Below are 15501 nucleotides of genomic sequence, written 5' to 3'. Positions count from 1 at the left end.
ATTCCAATGTTATAGTAATGAGTCATTTTCTAGGTTTGTCCTGATTTGTTGCATTTTCTCTTTGATATGTGAAGAATAAAACATAAAAATATATCAAAATATATTTTATTATATTATTTTCAAATTGTCTTCAAAATGTTTTCAAAAATTGACACTATCTGGGCAATTTGTAGATCCATTTGTGATAGATATAAGTACTGGGTATATAAAGACCCAAATATGTATGGGTGTTTGGTGCAATTCCCATGCATTTAATGGTTAAATTGATGTGTATTGTGAAAAGCACTATACACATAAAAATTACTTATATAGACATTTTGGCTTTAGTTTATTCAATAACATGAAAATGTATAGTTGTTTTTATTTCCTATTTTAATTAAACGTGCATATAAGAGGTCATGTAACCATGCAGTATACTACTGTTTAAAATGTTTATCTTTGAATAATTTGGACTGTTTCACATAATGTTTTTTTTAAGTATGCATGTTTCAGTATGCAGTAGACGGTTCTGAACATAGCCTATGCCTCTGATGATTCAGCTACATATGTTACTTTTATGTTATTTTGGGATAGGCAACTGTACATTACAAATAAGGGAAGTGTAATATTCAAAGAAACTCTAATTTACATGCAACTGAGAAATAATGTACAATTATATTTTTCAGCATAGTTTGTATTAGAAGATTGATGGCACATGCTATTCTTACACAATTGAGTCTTTCTCCAATTAGACATGTTAAACAATATTATTGATCCCAATAGTTCAATCTATCATCTGGCTGGTAAGACTTTTCTGTCAACCAACACTAGAATGGGATTTTAAAATTAATGAATGGATTTTATCCAAATTAGGCAAATCCTCCATGGATATTCCTAACCACACGGAAAGAACAGTTTCTGAATTTAAACAAGTTCAGTTCTCCACTGGCTCGAAGAACATGTGGGCCATGAAATTTCTCTCAGGGTTGCCACAAAAGGAATCCACTTTCTTTGTACCATACTGCATGTAAAGTATTTGAGCTTGTGTGATTTGGCACAGAGTTCTCCCATTTCCTCCAGGCAACACATTTAGTCCTTGATGGAGTGATGAATCTGAATGCTTACCCCCCAATAGTCTCTAGCACGATGCCTTGGGCATGAAAGCATGGAGCAATGTAATTAAACGTCTGTCAAATGCTGAAGGTTTGTAGTTAGAGTTAATTATATTGTCACCTGAGATTATACATGGAGGGTGGCCACAATGTAGAATTGTAATTTCTGAGAAGCTCTAATATGCAGCAACAGTTCCATGCTCAATGAATTCCAATTATATGAACACATTGGACTGGGAATGTCTCAGCTGAGCAAACAAATAAAAAAATAAATAAGGCACACACCTCATTGTGTTATCTTTGGAACTGGAAATTGCTTGATGAGCATTTTACATACATTATCCACAGCAAATAATGACATTAGCACACAGATATGACTTGATCATGATCTTACTTACCCTCATACCAAGTTCAATGTTCTCTCCTCCGTAAACCTCCATGCCCGGGTCAAGAAGTCCAATTTCTCCAAAATACTCACGATCCACCACAAAGGAACAACCAATCATTGCAGGTGTTCTGTGACAGAAAACAACAACAACAACAAAAAAGAAAAACATGAAAAGTGCATTCATATTCTCTTGTTATCTGAATAATATTTTAATTTGGCTCACAAGCTGGATTTATGTTTCATCTATTCATCAGGAGTAGGTGTTACAGCTTATTTTATGTATTTGATATGAAATGGCTTAAATGGGTGATTTAAATTAGAGGAACCGTCATTTCGGTCAAACAGCTATTGTAGAAAAAATCTAGTTAAAAATAAACAAGGCATGTTCTCATTAAATGAACTCAATAATTAGATTTAATTATTTTAATTTCTATGCACTACTACTAATAACCAGCACTACTTACCTATATATACATACTGTGTGTGTGTGTGTGTGTGTGTGTGTGTGTGTGTGTGTATTAAACATAGTATCTATCTTATATATATATATATATATATATATATATATATATATATATATATATATATATATATTTTCATATAATTAATCACAGTAAATGAATGGTTTAAATAGACCAACAATTAAAAATAGAGCAGTTGAATGAAGGCCAATAATATGGGTATGTTCAATGATATGAAAAAATATATATATATATATTTTGACTTGTAAAAACACTTTTTTGTATTGCCTAAATGTCCGTTGCCACAATAAAATGTATGTACGTAATGTATTTGAATTGTCTAAATTATAATATTTACTATATATTATATTTACAATATATATACATATTTATAATATATACATAAGCGTAAAGTCAATGACCATGGAAATTAAGTTTTGGTATTTTTTTGCAAGCATGCACTAAGTTTAGGCTTAAGTTGGTTTGGTGAAATCATGTGCGCAACACACAAAAGGCTAGACCAACTGCAGTTTAATCTGGAGGTGGATTATTCCAGGATCTGTGTCCTATTATATATTCCATTCCCTCAAGCACCAATGATTTAAACAAAGACAGCACATTAATAAGAAGTTGGTAGTGTAAATTGCCAGTTTTCTATAGTGTAAACCAAAAATATTTCAACATTTCAATTACTCTTCAAACGAAACAAAAATATAAAAAACAAATATATAAAAAAATCATACTAAATTCAAACATTTTACTCTCTCCAACTTCTTCCACTGGCCCCTTTTGCAGTGACTCTTCAACGACAGGTGGAAAATTACTAGTCAAATTAAATCATAAATACAACTGTAAATATACAATAATAATAATACATATAAACATAACAATACAAATAATAAAGATAATTGAAATAATAAACCAAGACCTCTAGAAAGTTTAACACAAATCACATATTTTTTGTTTCAACAAACAGTTTCAACAGCGCTTTAAAGGGACATAATTTGATGTAATTTCAGAATTTGGACATTAACTTTATTACCACCTGCTAGTGAAATCTCCAAACTGCAAATGCAGGAAATGAATTTGGACTTTGCACTGAGTTAAGAGGTGGTACTGAAACGTCTTAGAGCAATTACATATATGTCTAAGGAAAATAGCAAATTGCGATTTGCGCCACTTCATTTACGTTCTTTTGCACGCATCCACCCCAAGTAGTGCAAACACTCCCACCCATCCCCATTTGCGATTTGAGCTGGCACCAAAACTACACTTTGAATTAGCACTGTCACAAAAATTGGAAAAGCATGTTTTAGCATGTGCGCTGCACTTTGCACCCTCATGAAAATAGAGCCTGTAATTTCATAGATAAAATTTTCTGGGTAATCTAATCTTATTTATTTTGGATTACTTTCATGAATTAATTTAAAAAATTCTATTTTATTTTATGTCACATGCATTTGATTAAAATAATCATTTTATTTTAAGTACAAACAAGAAGAAAATGTATTCCAAGAGACTCACAAAGAGGTCCTTATGACATTTTTAAAAAGTGCATTAAACATTAAATGAATGAAATATATATTAAATCTAACAACAATGAAAGTGCATGGCAAAAGATTATAATTCAAAACAATGAGACATCAAGTTAAGTGCATAAAACAATAGCAGCATTACGAACATTAATAGAGCTTTTAAAGCATGTTAATGTGAGAGCACACCATTGGTGAGGTAGTAAGAAATCTTACTGTTGTAACATAAAAGGTTGATTTTTTTTTTTAACTATTGCAGATTATGATGGCATTGATATCAAAATGATCAATATAATATTAACAATTTACTTCCATTGCCTTGTTAATATATAATCATGTAATCTCTAAAACATAACTGTAATCGTGGGAGTATTGACTCAGTGAGTATTGACGCTGACCACCACCCCTGGAGTCGCAATTTCGAATCCAGGGCATTCTGAGTGACTCCAGTCAGGCTTCCTAAGCAACCAAATTGGCCTGTTTGCTAGGGAGGGTAGAGTCACATGCGGTAACCTCCTCGTGGTCGCTATAATGTGGTTCTCGCTCTCAGTGGGGCATGTGGTGAGTTGTGCATGGATACCACGGAGAATATCATGGGCCTCCACACGTGCTAAATGTCCGCGGTAACGTGCTCAACCAGCCAAGTGATAAGATGCGTGGATCGATGGTCTCAGACTCGGAGGCAACTAAGATTCATCCTCAACCATCCAGATTGAGGCGAGTCACTACAACACCACGAGGACTTAGAGCATATTGGGAGTGGAAAATTGGGGAGATCTATCTATCAATCTATCTACCCTGAGAGCCAATATTCTGTATTAATGTTGTTTGTGCATGGTACCATAGGATTCGTTGAATTACCTTGCAAAAACCATGATACATAAATACAGTATTTCCATGGGTACTGGGTCAGTATTTTTTCTTTTTTGTTAGGGGTGCACTGGGTTTATTCAAAACCAACAAAATATCCAAAGGGTATTGAGAGAATCTGTTGAACCCTTTGTGTCACCAAGTTTACACTTTGTTTGCTTTTGTTCTAAAACTTTTGGGTCAGATCTGAGGTTTGTCATGAAGAAAGCAAGTCTACTCTGAGGCTGCCAAATCTCTGCAGACAAAATATCTACTATGTTTCAGAAACTCAAGATTGTTTTGTCATTGACTGTCGTTTTTGTTTTGGTTGGTTGAACATTTTTATTTTTTTTTAATGTTTTTTTGGTTATAATAATTGTTTTTTGTCTAAATGTGCTTCCTTAATAACTAATGCATGCTAGTTGTACATTTCAACAACATTCAACAACAACATTTTTGTTCGAACAACATTTCTTCTGTGCTTTATTATTTTAAGTACAAAGAAAAACAAGTCTTTGCTGTCTTAATGAACATTTTTCACTTATACCATTATTGATTTTCATTTGTATAGTGATATTGATTTACTTATGTTTTCATTCTAGCATTAAATAATTCTCACAGTACAGAATCTGGACTTCTTTTTTTTTGGAAGGTGTTTGCATGGAATATTATAAACTATCACTGTCTTTTGCCTCTGTGTCACCGATTGCCTATTTACCTGCAGTCATTGCCTGACCTTTCTTTCATCTAAGAGTAAACATGAATAATTTCAATAAATTCTGCTGCTGTGTGCTATGAGTTCTGGGATCCACAGTGCTGAATAGTCACAGGCTAGCTGAGCTGCAGTAGATAGATATACAGGGAGCTTGAGAGAAGAGGCACTGAAATGACTTCCGATTGTTATGTTAGTTTGAGGTGTGGAAGAGAGGAGAAGCAGCAGTAACTTTCAAGTCTTTACTATACACAAAATATCATACAAGGTGTCAGTCAGGGTATCAGACTAGGAATCAATCAAGGAATCATGCTGGAGTGGAATATAACAAAACATAACCAACTAAGTAACAACTTAACAACACAACATAACATAACAATTCAAGAAATGACAAAGGAAGGAACAAAACTAGAGGGCATATATACACACAGCTGCTAATGAGGAAATGGAGGACAGGTGAGGAGGATGAAGAACAGATGTCAGTGATAAGGGCAGTGAATTCTGGGAGATGTAGTCCAGGGAAACACTTCAAAATAAGAGTCATAGGAAAACATTAGGGAGACAGACTGTGACATAACACACACACACACACACACACACATATATATATATATATATATATATATATATATATATATATATATATATATATATATATTTTATTTTTTTATACATTATCTCACAAAAGTGAGTGCACTCCTCACATTTTTGTAAATATTTGATTATATCTTTTCATGTGAAAACACTGAAGAAATTACACTTTGCTACAATGTAAAGTAGTGAGTGTACAGCTTGTATAACAGTGTAAATTTGCTGTCCCCTCAAAATAACTCAACGCCATTAATGTCTAAACCGCTGGCAACAAAAGTGAGTACATTCCTAAGTGAAAATGTCCAAATTGGGCCCAAAGTGTCAATATTTTGTGTGGCCACCATTATTTTCCAGCACTGCTTTAACCCTCTTGGGCATGGAGTTCACCAGAGCTTCACAGGTTACCACTGGACTCCTCTTCCACTCCTCCATGATGACATCATGGAGCTGGTGGATGTTAGAGACCTTGTGTTCCTCCACCTTCCGTTTGAGCATGCCCCACAGATGCTCAATAGGGTTTAGGTCTGGAGACATGATTGGCCAGTCCATCACCTTCACCCTCAGCTTCTTTGGCAAGGCAGTGGTCATCTTGGAGGTGTGTTTGGGGGTCGTTATCATGCTGGAATACTGCCCTGCGGCCCAGTCTCCGAAGGGAGGGTATCATGCTCTGCTTCAGTATGTCACAGTACATGTTGGCATTCATGGTTCCCTCAATGAACTGTAGATCCCCAGTGCTGGCAGCACTCATGCAGCCCCAGACCATGACACTTCCACCACCATACTTGATTGTAGGCAAGACACACTTGTCTTTGTACTCCTAACCTGGTAGAAGCCACACGCTTGACACCATCTGAACCAAATAAGTTTATCTTGGTCTCATCAGACCACAGGACATGGTTCCAGTAATCCATGTCCTTAGTCTGCTTGTCTTCAGCAAACTGTTTGCGGGCTTTCTTGTGCATCATCTTTAGAAGAGGCTTCCTTCTGGGATGACAGCCATGCAGACCAATTTGATGCAGTGTGCAGCGACAGGCTGATCCCCCCACCCCTTCAACCTCTGCAGCAATGCTGGCAGCACTCATACGTCTATTCCCAAAGACAACCTCTGGATATGACGCTGTGCATGTGCACTCAACTTCTTTTGGTGTTTGGTCTTTGTGTCAAGTTGAATGTAGTTTGAAACTTTAAAAAATGGGTCTTGAGGCCCCTGCACTCTGTGCTCTATATGGCTATATTTAAACTCAAGAGCGAGTCCTGCTGTGTAAGGCTAATTTTGTGCAGCCTAATCTTGAAAAGTGAGCCTACTATGTACAGCTAGAGCGCCGCTGTCTGCTCCTTGCAAGCTGCTCCAGAATTTTTGCACTGTCATGGGGCATGATTATTGTGAAATTTGTTTTACTATCGATCGCACTGAATTAATATGTTAAAACATCCTTAATTATTATCACAGTTCGCACAGCAGCACATACAATACAATAAATAATAATTGTGATGTAGTGTTTTGTCTAAATTAAACTGCTACTTATTGAAAAAAGTTGAATTTTTTGAAAAATGCTGAGCAACCGTCATGCTACTTAAGAAATTAGGCCACATCCACACAAATCTTTTTCACACTAACGCAACTTTTTCTCTACGTTTTGGCCTTCTGTCCACACTGACATGCCGTTTTTGACAGTGAAAACGTAATTTTCGACAACACTCTCCCAGGTGGATAAATTTGAAAAAGCCATCTTCACGTTGTAGTGTGGACAGGGGAAATGGAGATATCTAAAAACGATGACATATTTGTGGGCATTTCACACAGTCATGTGATCCATTCAACCCAAATCAATAAAGACACTGGCCCATGTTGTAGCGATGTTGTTGTGCCTGCTGTTCACTTTGAAAGTATTGTTGTTGAAGATAAATGTTACTTTGTACAACCTTCACATTCCTTCAAAGGCGATGGGAAGTTTACTTGGAATTGCTGTCTGGCAACGGAACACTAGGAAAAGTGCATTTCAGACCGTACATGTTCTTTTCCAGTAACTGACCGTGTTGACGTCACTTCCTGTTGCTGCTGGCACCAAGCTTGGGTCTGTGTTTGTAGCCTGGTAGCCTTTTTAGCATCACTTATCAATCTGTTTTCAGCTTTAATTTTTAATATCTGCCATTTTTCAGCACACATCAGGTTTTCCCCCACATTATTCTCTTATCGCAATTCAATTGTGTGCATTTTTCCACATGCATCCACTTTCTATTTTTATCATGATAAAACTGTGTGCATTTTACAATGCGCATGCATTTTACTATGTGCACGTGTTTTCTCCTCTGGGTTACACAGATTATTGCACTGATTTCAAAAGCACCCCTTATCAAGAACAACAATAACAACAAACAATTGTGTGAGGGATTCACATCGATCTCAAACCCACGCTGTTCTGGAACAATCAACAAAATAAACAATTGCAGTAAGTCAAGAAGTCAAGAAGGTTAATGAGTTACAGACCCGCAACCAAATGTAGATTTACATTTACATTTATGCATTTGGCAGATGCTTTTATCCAAAGCGACTTACAGTGCAATTATTACAGGGACAATCCCACCGGAACAACCTGGAGTTAAGTGCCTTGCTCAAGGACACAATGGTGTTAGAACCTGCGACCTTCTGATTAACAGCCCTGTGCTTTAGCCACTATGCCACCACCACTCATACTGTTTCGGATGCGGTTAGAACAGAGAGCAACACACACACTTTGGTTCAGGCTGAGGAGCCCCCACAGAAGGGCATTTGGGTGACGTCTCGGTAGAATATTCACTCAGCAAAGTGACACCACTCTCCGGTTCCTGTTAGGGTTTCCAATCAATTCTCCCCACTCAGTGATGCACACACTGATAATCATGTTGACAGAGCCTTGGTCATATGTGGTTCTATTGTAAGGAACGTGGTAATAGAGACTCCAGCAACCATCGTTAAATGCATTTAGGGTGCCAGAGCATCTGACATCAGATTAAATTTACAAGTGTTGGCTAATGCTAAACGTAGATCTTCTAAAATTGTTATTCATGTTGGTCCTAATGATGTCCGGCTTCGCCAAATGGTGATCACTAGAGATAATGTTAAAGAGATGTGTGAACTTGCAAAAACGATGTCAGACACTGTAATATGCTCTGGCCCACTCCCTACTCATCGTGGTGACAAGGTTTATAGTAGATTAGTGTCACTGAATGGCTGAATGTGTTGTCCGGAGAAAGCATAGGCTTCATAGAAAATTGGAAGAGTTTTTGGGGTAGACCTGACCTGCTAAAGAGAGACAGACTCTATCCCTCCAGGGAAGGTGCCACTCTCCTCTCTAGTAATTTGGCTCATAGTCCAGGTCAGGAAGCAGACAAACTGGCTAATCCAAATGTCTGCTAGCTACATTGAGATGTCACATATGTCACATAAACTACAACACACAGAGACTGTAACACATAGATATCATTTAGCAACAGCGTCTGTTCCCCAAACTACCAAACACAAACCCTTCACTAAAAAATGTAGATAAAATGATAAAAAAAAAAGTTGGACGATAAACATCATATAAAGATAGGGCTACCAAATATTAGATATCTTTCAACCAAAGGACTAATTGAAAATTAAATTATTACAGATCATGGTTTGGATGTGCTCTTTTTGATTGAAACCTGGCTTAAACCAGATGAATATATTATTTTAAATTACCGTAATTTCCGGAATATTGAGCGCACCTGAATATAAGCCGCACCCACTGATTTTTAAATAAAATATTATTTTGAACATAAATAAGCCGCACCTGTCTATAAGCCGCAGGTGCCTACCGGTACATTGAAACAAATGAGCTTTACTCAGGCTTTAACGAAACACGGCTTGTAACAAAAATAAATAGGCTTTAACGAAACACGGTGTGGCAGCGGGGGCGTAGTCAAGCGCCCGTCCGGGAGAGAAAAGCGGTAAGGGCGCTTACACCTGAGCTAAATTATGTCTAACACCGGTGTCTTCGGTGTTAATAATCTTCCAGATCTATAAGAACTTGATGAAATAACAGAAAATATAATACAGAGTTCTCTAGCACTCTTGATAGTGTCGCCCCCCTTCGATAAAATATTTTTTTTATCCCCTTTTTCTCCCCAATTTGGAATGCCCAATTCCCACTACTTAGTAGGTCCTCGTGCTGGCACATTTACTCACCTTTATCAAGGTGGCAGAGGACAAGTCTCAGTTGCCTCTGCTTCTGAGACAGTCAATCCACACATCTTATCACGTGGCTCACTGTGCATGCACCGCGAACCAGGCACAAATGATCACGCACCCCTTTGAGAGTGAGAACCACTAAGTGCGACCACGAGGAAGTTACCCCATGTGACTCTACCCCCCCCCTAGCAACCTGGCCAATTTGATTGCATAGGATACCTGGCTGGAGTCATTCAGCATGCCCTGTATTCCAACTCGCAACTCCAGGGGTAGTCAACACTTGCTAAACTACCCCTTGATTAAATTTCTTTTTTGAAATAAGCCCCACACCATGGTATAATGATCACACTCATGCTTTCTAGAGAGCAGCTTGGAAAATTTTGCCAAAATGGAAAAAAAACTAAATTAGAGGTATTTAGCAGTGCATGGAAGGATAGTGTCTGTAGCTACAGACAGGCACTAAAAACTGCCAGGTCAGCATATTTTAGCAAACTCATAAAAAATAACCACAACAATCCTATGTGTTTATTCATTACTGTGGCTAAATTGGTTAGGAATAAATCCTAAACTAAACCAGATATTCCATCGCATCACAATAGTAATGATTTCATTAATTTCTTTACTGATAAAATTGAAATAATCAGAAATAAAATTGGAATTATGCAATCATCTGTCATAGTACTTAAGAAAACATTGTCTCATAATTTTCCATACGTGAAACTTTAATCCTTCGCTGTAATAGGTCACAAAGAGCTAACAAAACTTATCGAAACATCAAAAACCACAACATGTTAGATCCAATACCAACAAAGCTCTTAAAAGAGGTATTCCCTGTAATCTCAGAACTCCTTGCTATCCTTAGGCCATGTCCCAAGAAACTTTAGCAAACTGCTTATTAAGACACCACAACTAGATCCCGGAGAATTGGCCAATTATAGACCAATTTAAAATCTCACGTATATGTTGAAAATACTAGAAAAGTTTGTGTCCTCCCAATTATGTTAATTTCTAAAGAGAAATAGTATATATGAGCAATTTCAGTCAGGATTTAGGCCACACCAGAGTACAGAGACTTCACTTATCAGAGTTACTAATGGCTTGCTCTTATCATCTGATTACGGCTGCATTTCTCTTCTAGAGATTTTAGATCATAGTGCATAGTACATGATAGATCATTATATTCTATTGAATAGGCTAGAGAATTATGTTGGCATTTTGTGGATTTGCATTAGCATGGTTTAGGTCCTATTTAGCAGACCACTACCACTTTGTCTATGTAAAAAAGGAATTCTCAAATCAAACAAAAGTTAAGTATGGAGTGTAACAGGGATCAGTTTTAGGGCTTTGCTTTTCTCCTTATATATGCTTCCTCTGGGAGATATGATCAGGAATCATGGAAAAAGTGTCCACTGTTATGCTGACGATACCCAACTTTATATTTCTTCAAAACCAGATGAAATTTCAAATTTCTCAAAATTAGTGGAGTGAATCAATGAAATCAAATATTGGATGGCCAGAAATTTCCTTTTACTCAATTCCGACAAAACAGATGTACTAGTAATTGGACCAAAAAACTCAAAAAAATAAGTACCTAAAATATAATTTGACTCTCAAAAAATGTGCTGTTACATCGTCTTCAACAGTGAAGAATGTAGGTATTCTATTTGATACCAATATGTAATTTGAATATCAAATTTCCAATGTTTCCAGTGTCCACCTAAGAAATTTTGCTAAGTTACGAAACATGCTCACTGTTGCTGATGCCGAAAAATGAATTCATGTGTTCATGACCTCAAGACTAGATTATTGTAATGCATTACTGGGATGATGTCCAGCAAGTTCAGTAAATAAACTTCAATTGGTTAAAAATGCAGCAGCCAGAGTGCTGAATAGGACAAAGAAATATGTTCATATTAGCCCCATTTTATCGTCTTTACATTGGCTACCTGTTCAATTTCATGTATAATTAAACAATTCTGTTAACTATATACAAAGCTTTGAATGGTCTAGCTACACAATACTTAGGTGACATTCTACCACACTATATTCTGTCACGTTCAATAGATTTTTAGAATATCAAAATCCACAAAAGGAGGTAGTTCTTTTCCTATTTGGCTCCTAAACTATGGAATAGTCTCCTTAACACTGTTTGGGATGCAGACACACTCACTCAGTTTAAGTCAGTTTAGACTAAAGACTCGTCTATTTTGCCTCTTATGTCTCTTAAATGCAGCCAGTGTCAGCCAAACATCTCTACAGTCTATTACGATGGACCCCAGTAGATTAACTGATGCCAACTCCAACCATAAGACACAGGATACTTCATATGCCATTGCCTGTACCTTGGATTTAGGATATTCCTCACCAAAATGACTGGCCAGTTGAACTGCGAAGCCCCTCACTGATCTCGGACTGCATCACCTTGGTCTAATGATGGACTACACTCTTAAAATGGAATGCATAAACTATCAATAAATTGCCAACATCAGCCTTCATCAGCCAACTAACAAATGACAATACATCTGTATGAAATTCTGCAGTTAACATGATATCATGAACTTCAAAGAAATGAGTCATTAATCTTACAGTTCTTTAAAAATCTTTGTTTAAACACTGGCCCTTAACATTTACATAATTCTAAACCATGATTTGCACTGCACATAAATAAGTAATATTGGCATTATATTCATGCTGTTTAGCCAGAGGGGAATTGGCCCCCACAGTGAGCCTGATTTCTCCCAAGGTTATTTTTCTCCATTAACCAACATCTTATTGAGTATTTCTTACCACAGTCACCTTTGGCTTGCTCACTGGGTTTCTAAATACAATTATTATTTAATTACTTATTTTTATACACACTTCATAATCATATTTAATTCAAATACACAATGACTCTAAGACTTTATGGATATTATGGTTTCATTTTCTGTTAATGCATGATTTTCTGTAAAGCTGCTTTGAAACAGTGTGTGTTGTGAAAGGTGCCATACAAATAAAAATAACTTGACATGGAAGGGCGATTTTTTGCATGTGCAGTGAGGGGATTTAAGAGTTTTCAAACATTTCAGTATGGACAATCAACGTTTGGAAAATGACAGTGTGGACATTAAGAATTTCAAAAAAGAAAACACAATTTTTAAATGTATCCAAAATGAATGTGTTCGTTGCCTTAGTTACTTTTAGTTAGTTAATCCCAAACATTTTTGTGGTAAGTGTATAATTTATTTGCCCTGCACTCCAAAGCTCTTACAGTGTTCAATATTACTGTAATAAAACAAAGAAAATTCAGTAACTAAAATGAGGCATTGTGGAGATCAACTCCAGAAAATTGGGCCGCAGGCCTAGCTTCTCTTTCTAAATATCTATCAGTCAGGGACATGAATAATGAATGGGATGTCGGCTGTCCTGATACTCTCACACAATAGTGACCTTGACCAGATTTCGTTCAAAATGAAACCAAATGAAAGTCCACTCTCCTCTGGCAGGTTATATCCATGACTCTTCAGGGTTTAAGGCAGAGCTATAATAAAGCTCATCTCTCGAAGTCGGTCAGCATAAAGCCTTATGATATGAGAAGCATTATCCTGCACTTTATGAAACAATACCAACAAAACCTTCAGGTACACTGCAAAAATATTTATTTTAAAGGGAGAGTTCACATTCACTAAAAATGTAATTTACTTTTTCTAATATCATTTACTCACCCTTGTGTTGTTCCAAACCCCCTATGACTTTCTTTCATGGAACAAAGGCAGAATGATAGGGACTGAAAATCGTAGTCACAATTCACTTTCATTGTATGATGATGAGCTGAAATTTCTATCCCTTAAAATAAATCTTGTTTGCAGTACAAAAATATCAAAACATCCGTAAAACAAGATAAATGTACTTAATTTATCCCCACAAAACTATTTTCTTACAACATTATTTTCTTTAGATTTATGCTTAAAACAAGAAAACAATCCACTATAAAAGAGAACTAAACTTAAAGGAATATTCCAGGTTCAATACAAGTTAAGCTCAGTCAACAGCATTTGTGGCATAAAATTGATTCCCACAAAAAGTCATTTTAAATTTTTACAAAATTTTTGCCAAGATGTTTAAAAAATACAAACATCTGAGTTACATTGAGGTACCGTACAATGGAAGTGAATGCGGCCAATCTGTAAATGTTAAAATTAGCAAAGTTTTAGATGTATAGCTACAAGGCAAACAGTATGCTTGTTAACATGATTTTAGTGTGATAAAATTGCTATTAATTTTTTCTGTGTAAAGTTACAGACATTTTTACAACTTCGTTGCCATGACAATGTAATGTCAACCAACCATAAAACCCCCAAATTACTGTCAAAATTATGATTTAAACAACTTTACATGTCAAATAATACATGACTTTTAACAGAAGAATTAATGTATGTGTTTGTATAAAATTATGAGCATCATATTTCTGCCCTAAAACCCTCCAAAAATTGGCCCCATTCACTTTCATTGTAAGTGCCTCAATTTTACTTCAATTTTTTATTTATTTTTTCAATAAAAGGACAGACGAGTCTAAACGATTTCTTGTGGTAATCAACATTATGCCACCAATGCTGTCAATTTATCTTTACTTGTATTGAACCCAGAATATTCCTTCAACTCAAGATATATTCTCTGAACCAAGTCTTAATATATTATGCAATGTTGCTTCGTAATATGAAATGTATCTTCTTTTAAGGATGTTCAGATATTCTTACTGGAAAACAATATATATATATATACAGTGAGGAAAATAAGTATTTGAACACCCTGCTATTTTGCAAGTTCTCCCACTTAGAAATCATGGAGGGGTCTGAAATTGTCATCGTAGGTGCATGTCCACTGTGAGAGACATAATCTAAAAAAAAAATCCAGAAATCACAATGTATAATTTTTTAACTATTTATTTGTATGATACAGCTGCAAATAAGTATTTGAACACCTGAGAAAATCAATGTTAATATTTGGTACAGTAGCCTTTGTTTGCAATTACAGAGGTCAAACGTTTCCTGTAGTTTTTCACCAGGTTTGCACACACTGCAGGAGGGATTTTGGCCCACTCCTCCACACAGATCTTCTCTAGATCAGTCAGGTTTCTGGGCTGTCGCTGAGAAACACGGAGTTTGAGCTCACTCCAAAGATTCTCTATTGGGTTTAGGTCTGGAGACTGGCTAGGCCACGCCAGAACCTTGATATACTTCTTACAGAGCCACTCCTTGGTTATGCTGGCTGTGTGCTTCGGGTCATTGTCATGTTGGAAGACCTAGCCTCGACCCATCTTCAATGCTCTAACTGAGGGAAGGAGGTTGTTCCCCAAAATCACGCAATACATGGCCCCGGTCATCCTCTCCTTAATACAGTGCAGTCGCCCTGTCCCATGTGCAGAAAAACACCCCCAAAGCATGATGCTACCACCCCCCTGCTTCACAGTAGGGATGGTGTTCTTGGGATGGTACTCATCATTCTTCTTCCTCCAAACACGGTTAGTGGAATTATGACCAAAAAGTTATATTTTGGTCTCATCTGACCACATGACTTTCTCCCATGACTCCTCTGGATCATCCAAATGGTCATTGGCAAACTTAAGACGGGCCTTGACATGTGCTGGTACCTTAAGCAGGGGTACCTTCCGTGCCATGCATGATTTCAAACCATGACGTCTTAGTG

The 15501-nt window shown here is 36.6% G+C and overlaps 1 protein-coding gene across 1 annotated transcript in view; it reads right to left on the bottom strand.

Annotated features, from left to right (window-relative positions):
- The window catches only part of LOC127627899 (polypeptide N-acetylgalactosaminyltransferase 9-like), a 165415-nt gene that overhangs the window by 42030 nt on the left and 107884 nt on the right, over window positions 1–15501 (bottom strand). Inside the window, exon 6 of the mRNA XM_052104509.1 lies at window positions 1490–1607. Within this exon, the coding sequence (XP_051960469.1) occupies window positions 1490–1607 (118 nt within the window). The remainder of the gene's footprint in view (window positions 1–1489; window positions 1608–15501) is intronic.

This window comes from Xyrauchen texanus, chromosome 3, assembly GCF_025860055.1.
Source record: "Xyrauchen texanus isolate HMW12.3.18 chromosome 3, RBS_HiC_50CHRs, whole genome shotgun sequence".
Taxonomy (NCBI): domain Eukaryota; kingdom Metazoa; phylum Chordata; class Actinopteri; order Cypriniformes; family Catostomidae; genus Xyrauchen; species Xyrauchen texanus.
Note: the sequence above shows the minus strand (reverse complement) of the source record. Positions and strands in the feature narration are given on the sequence as shown.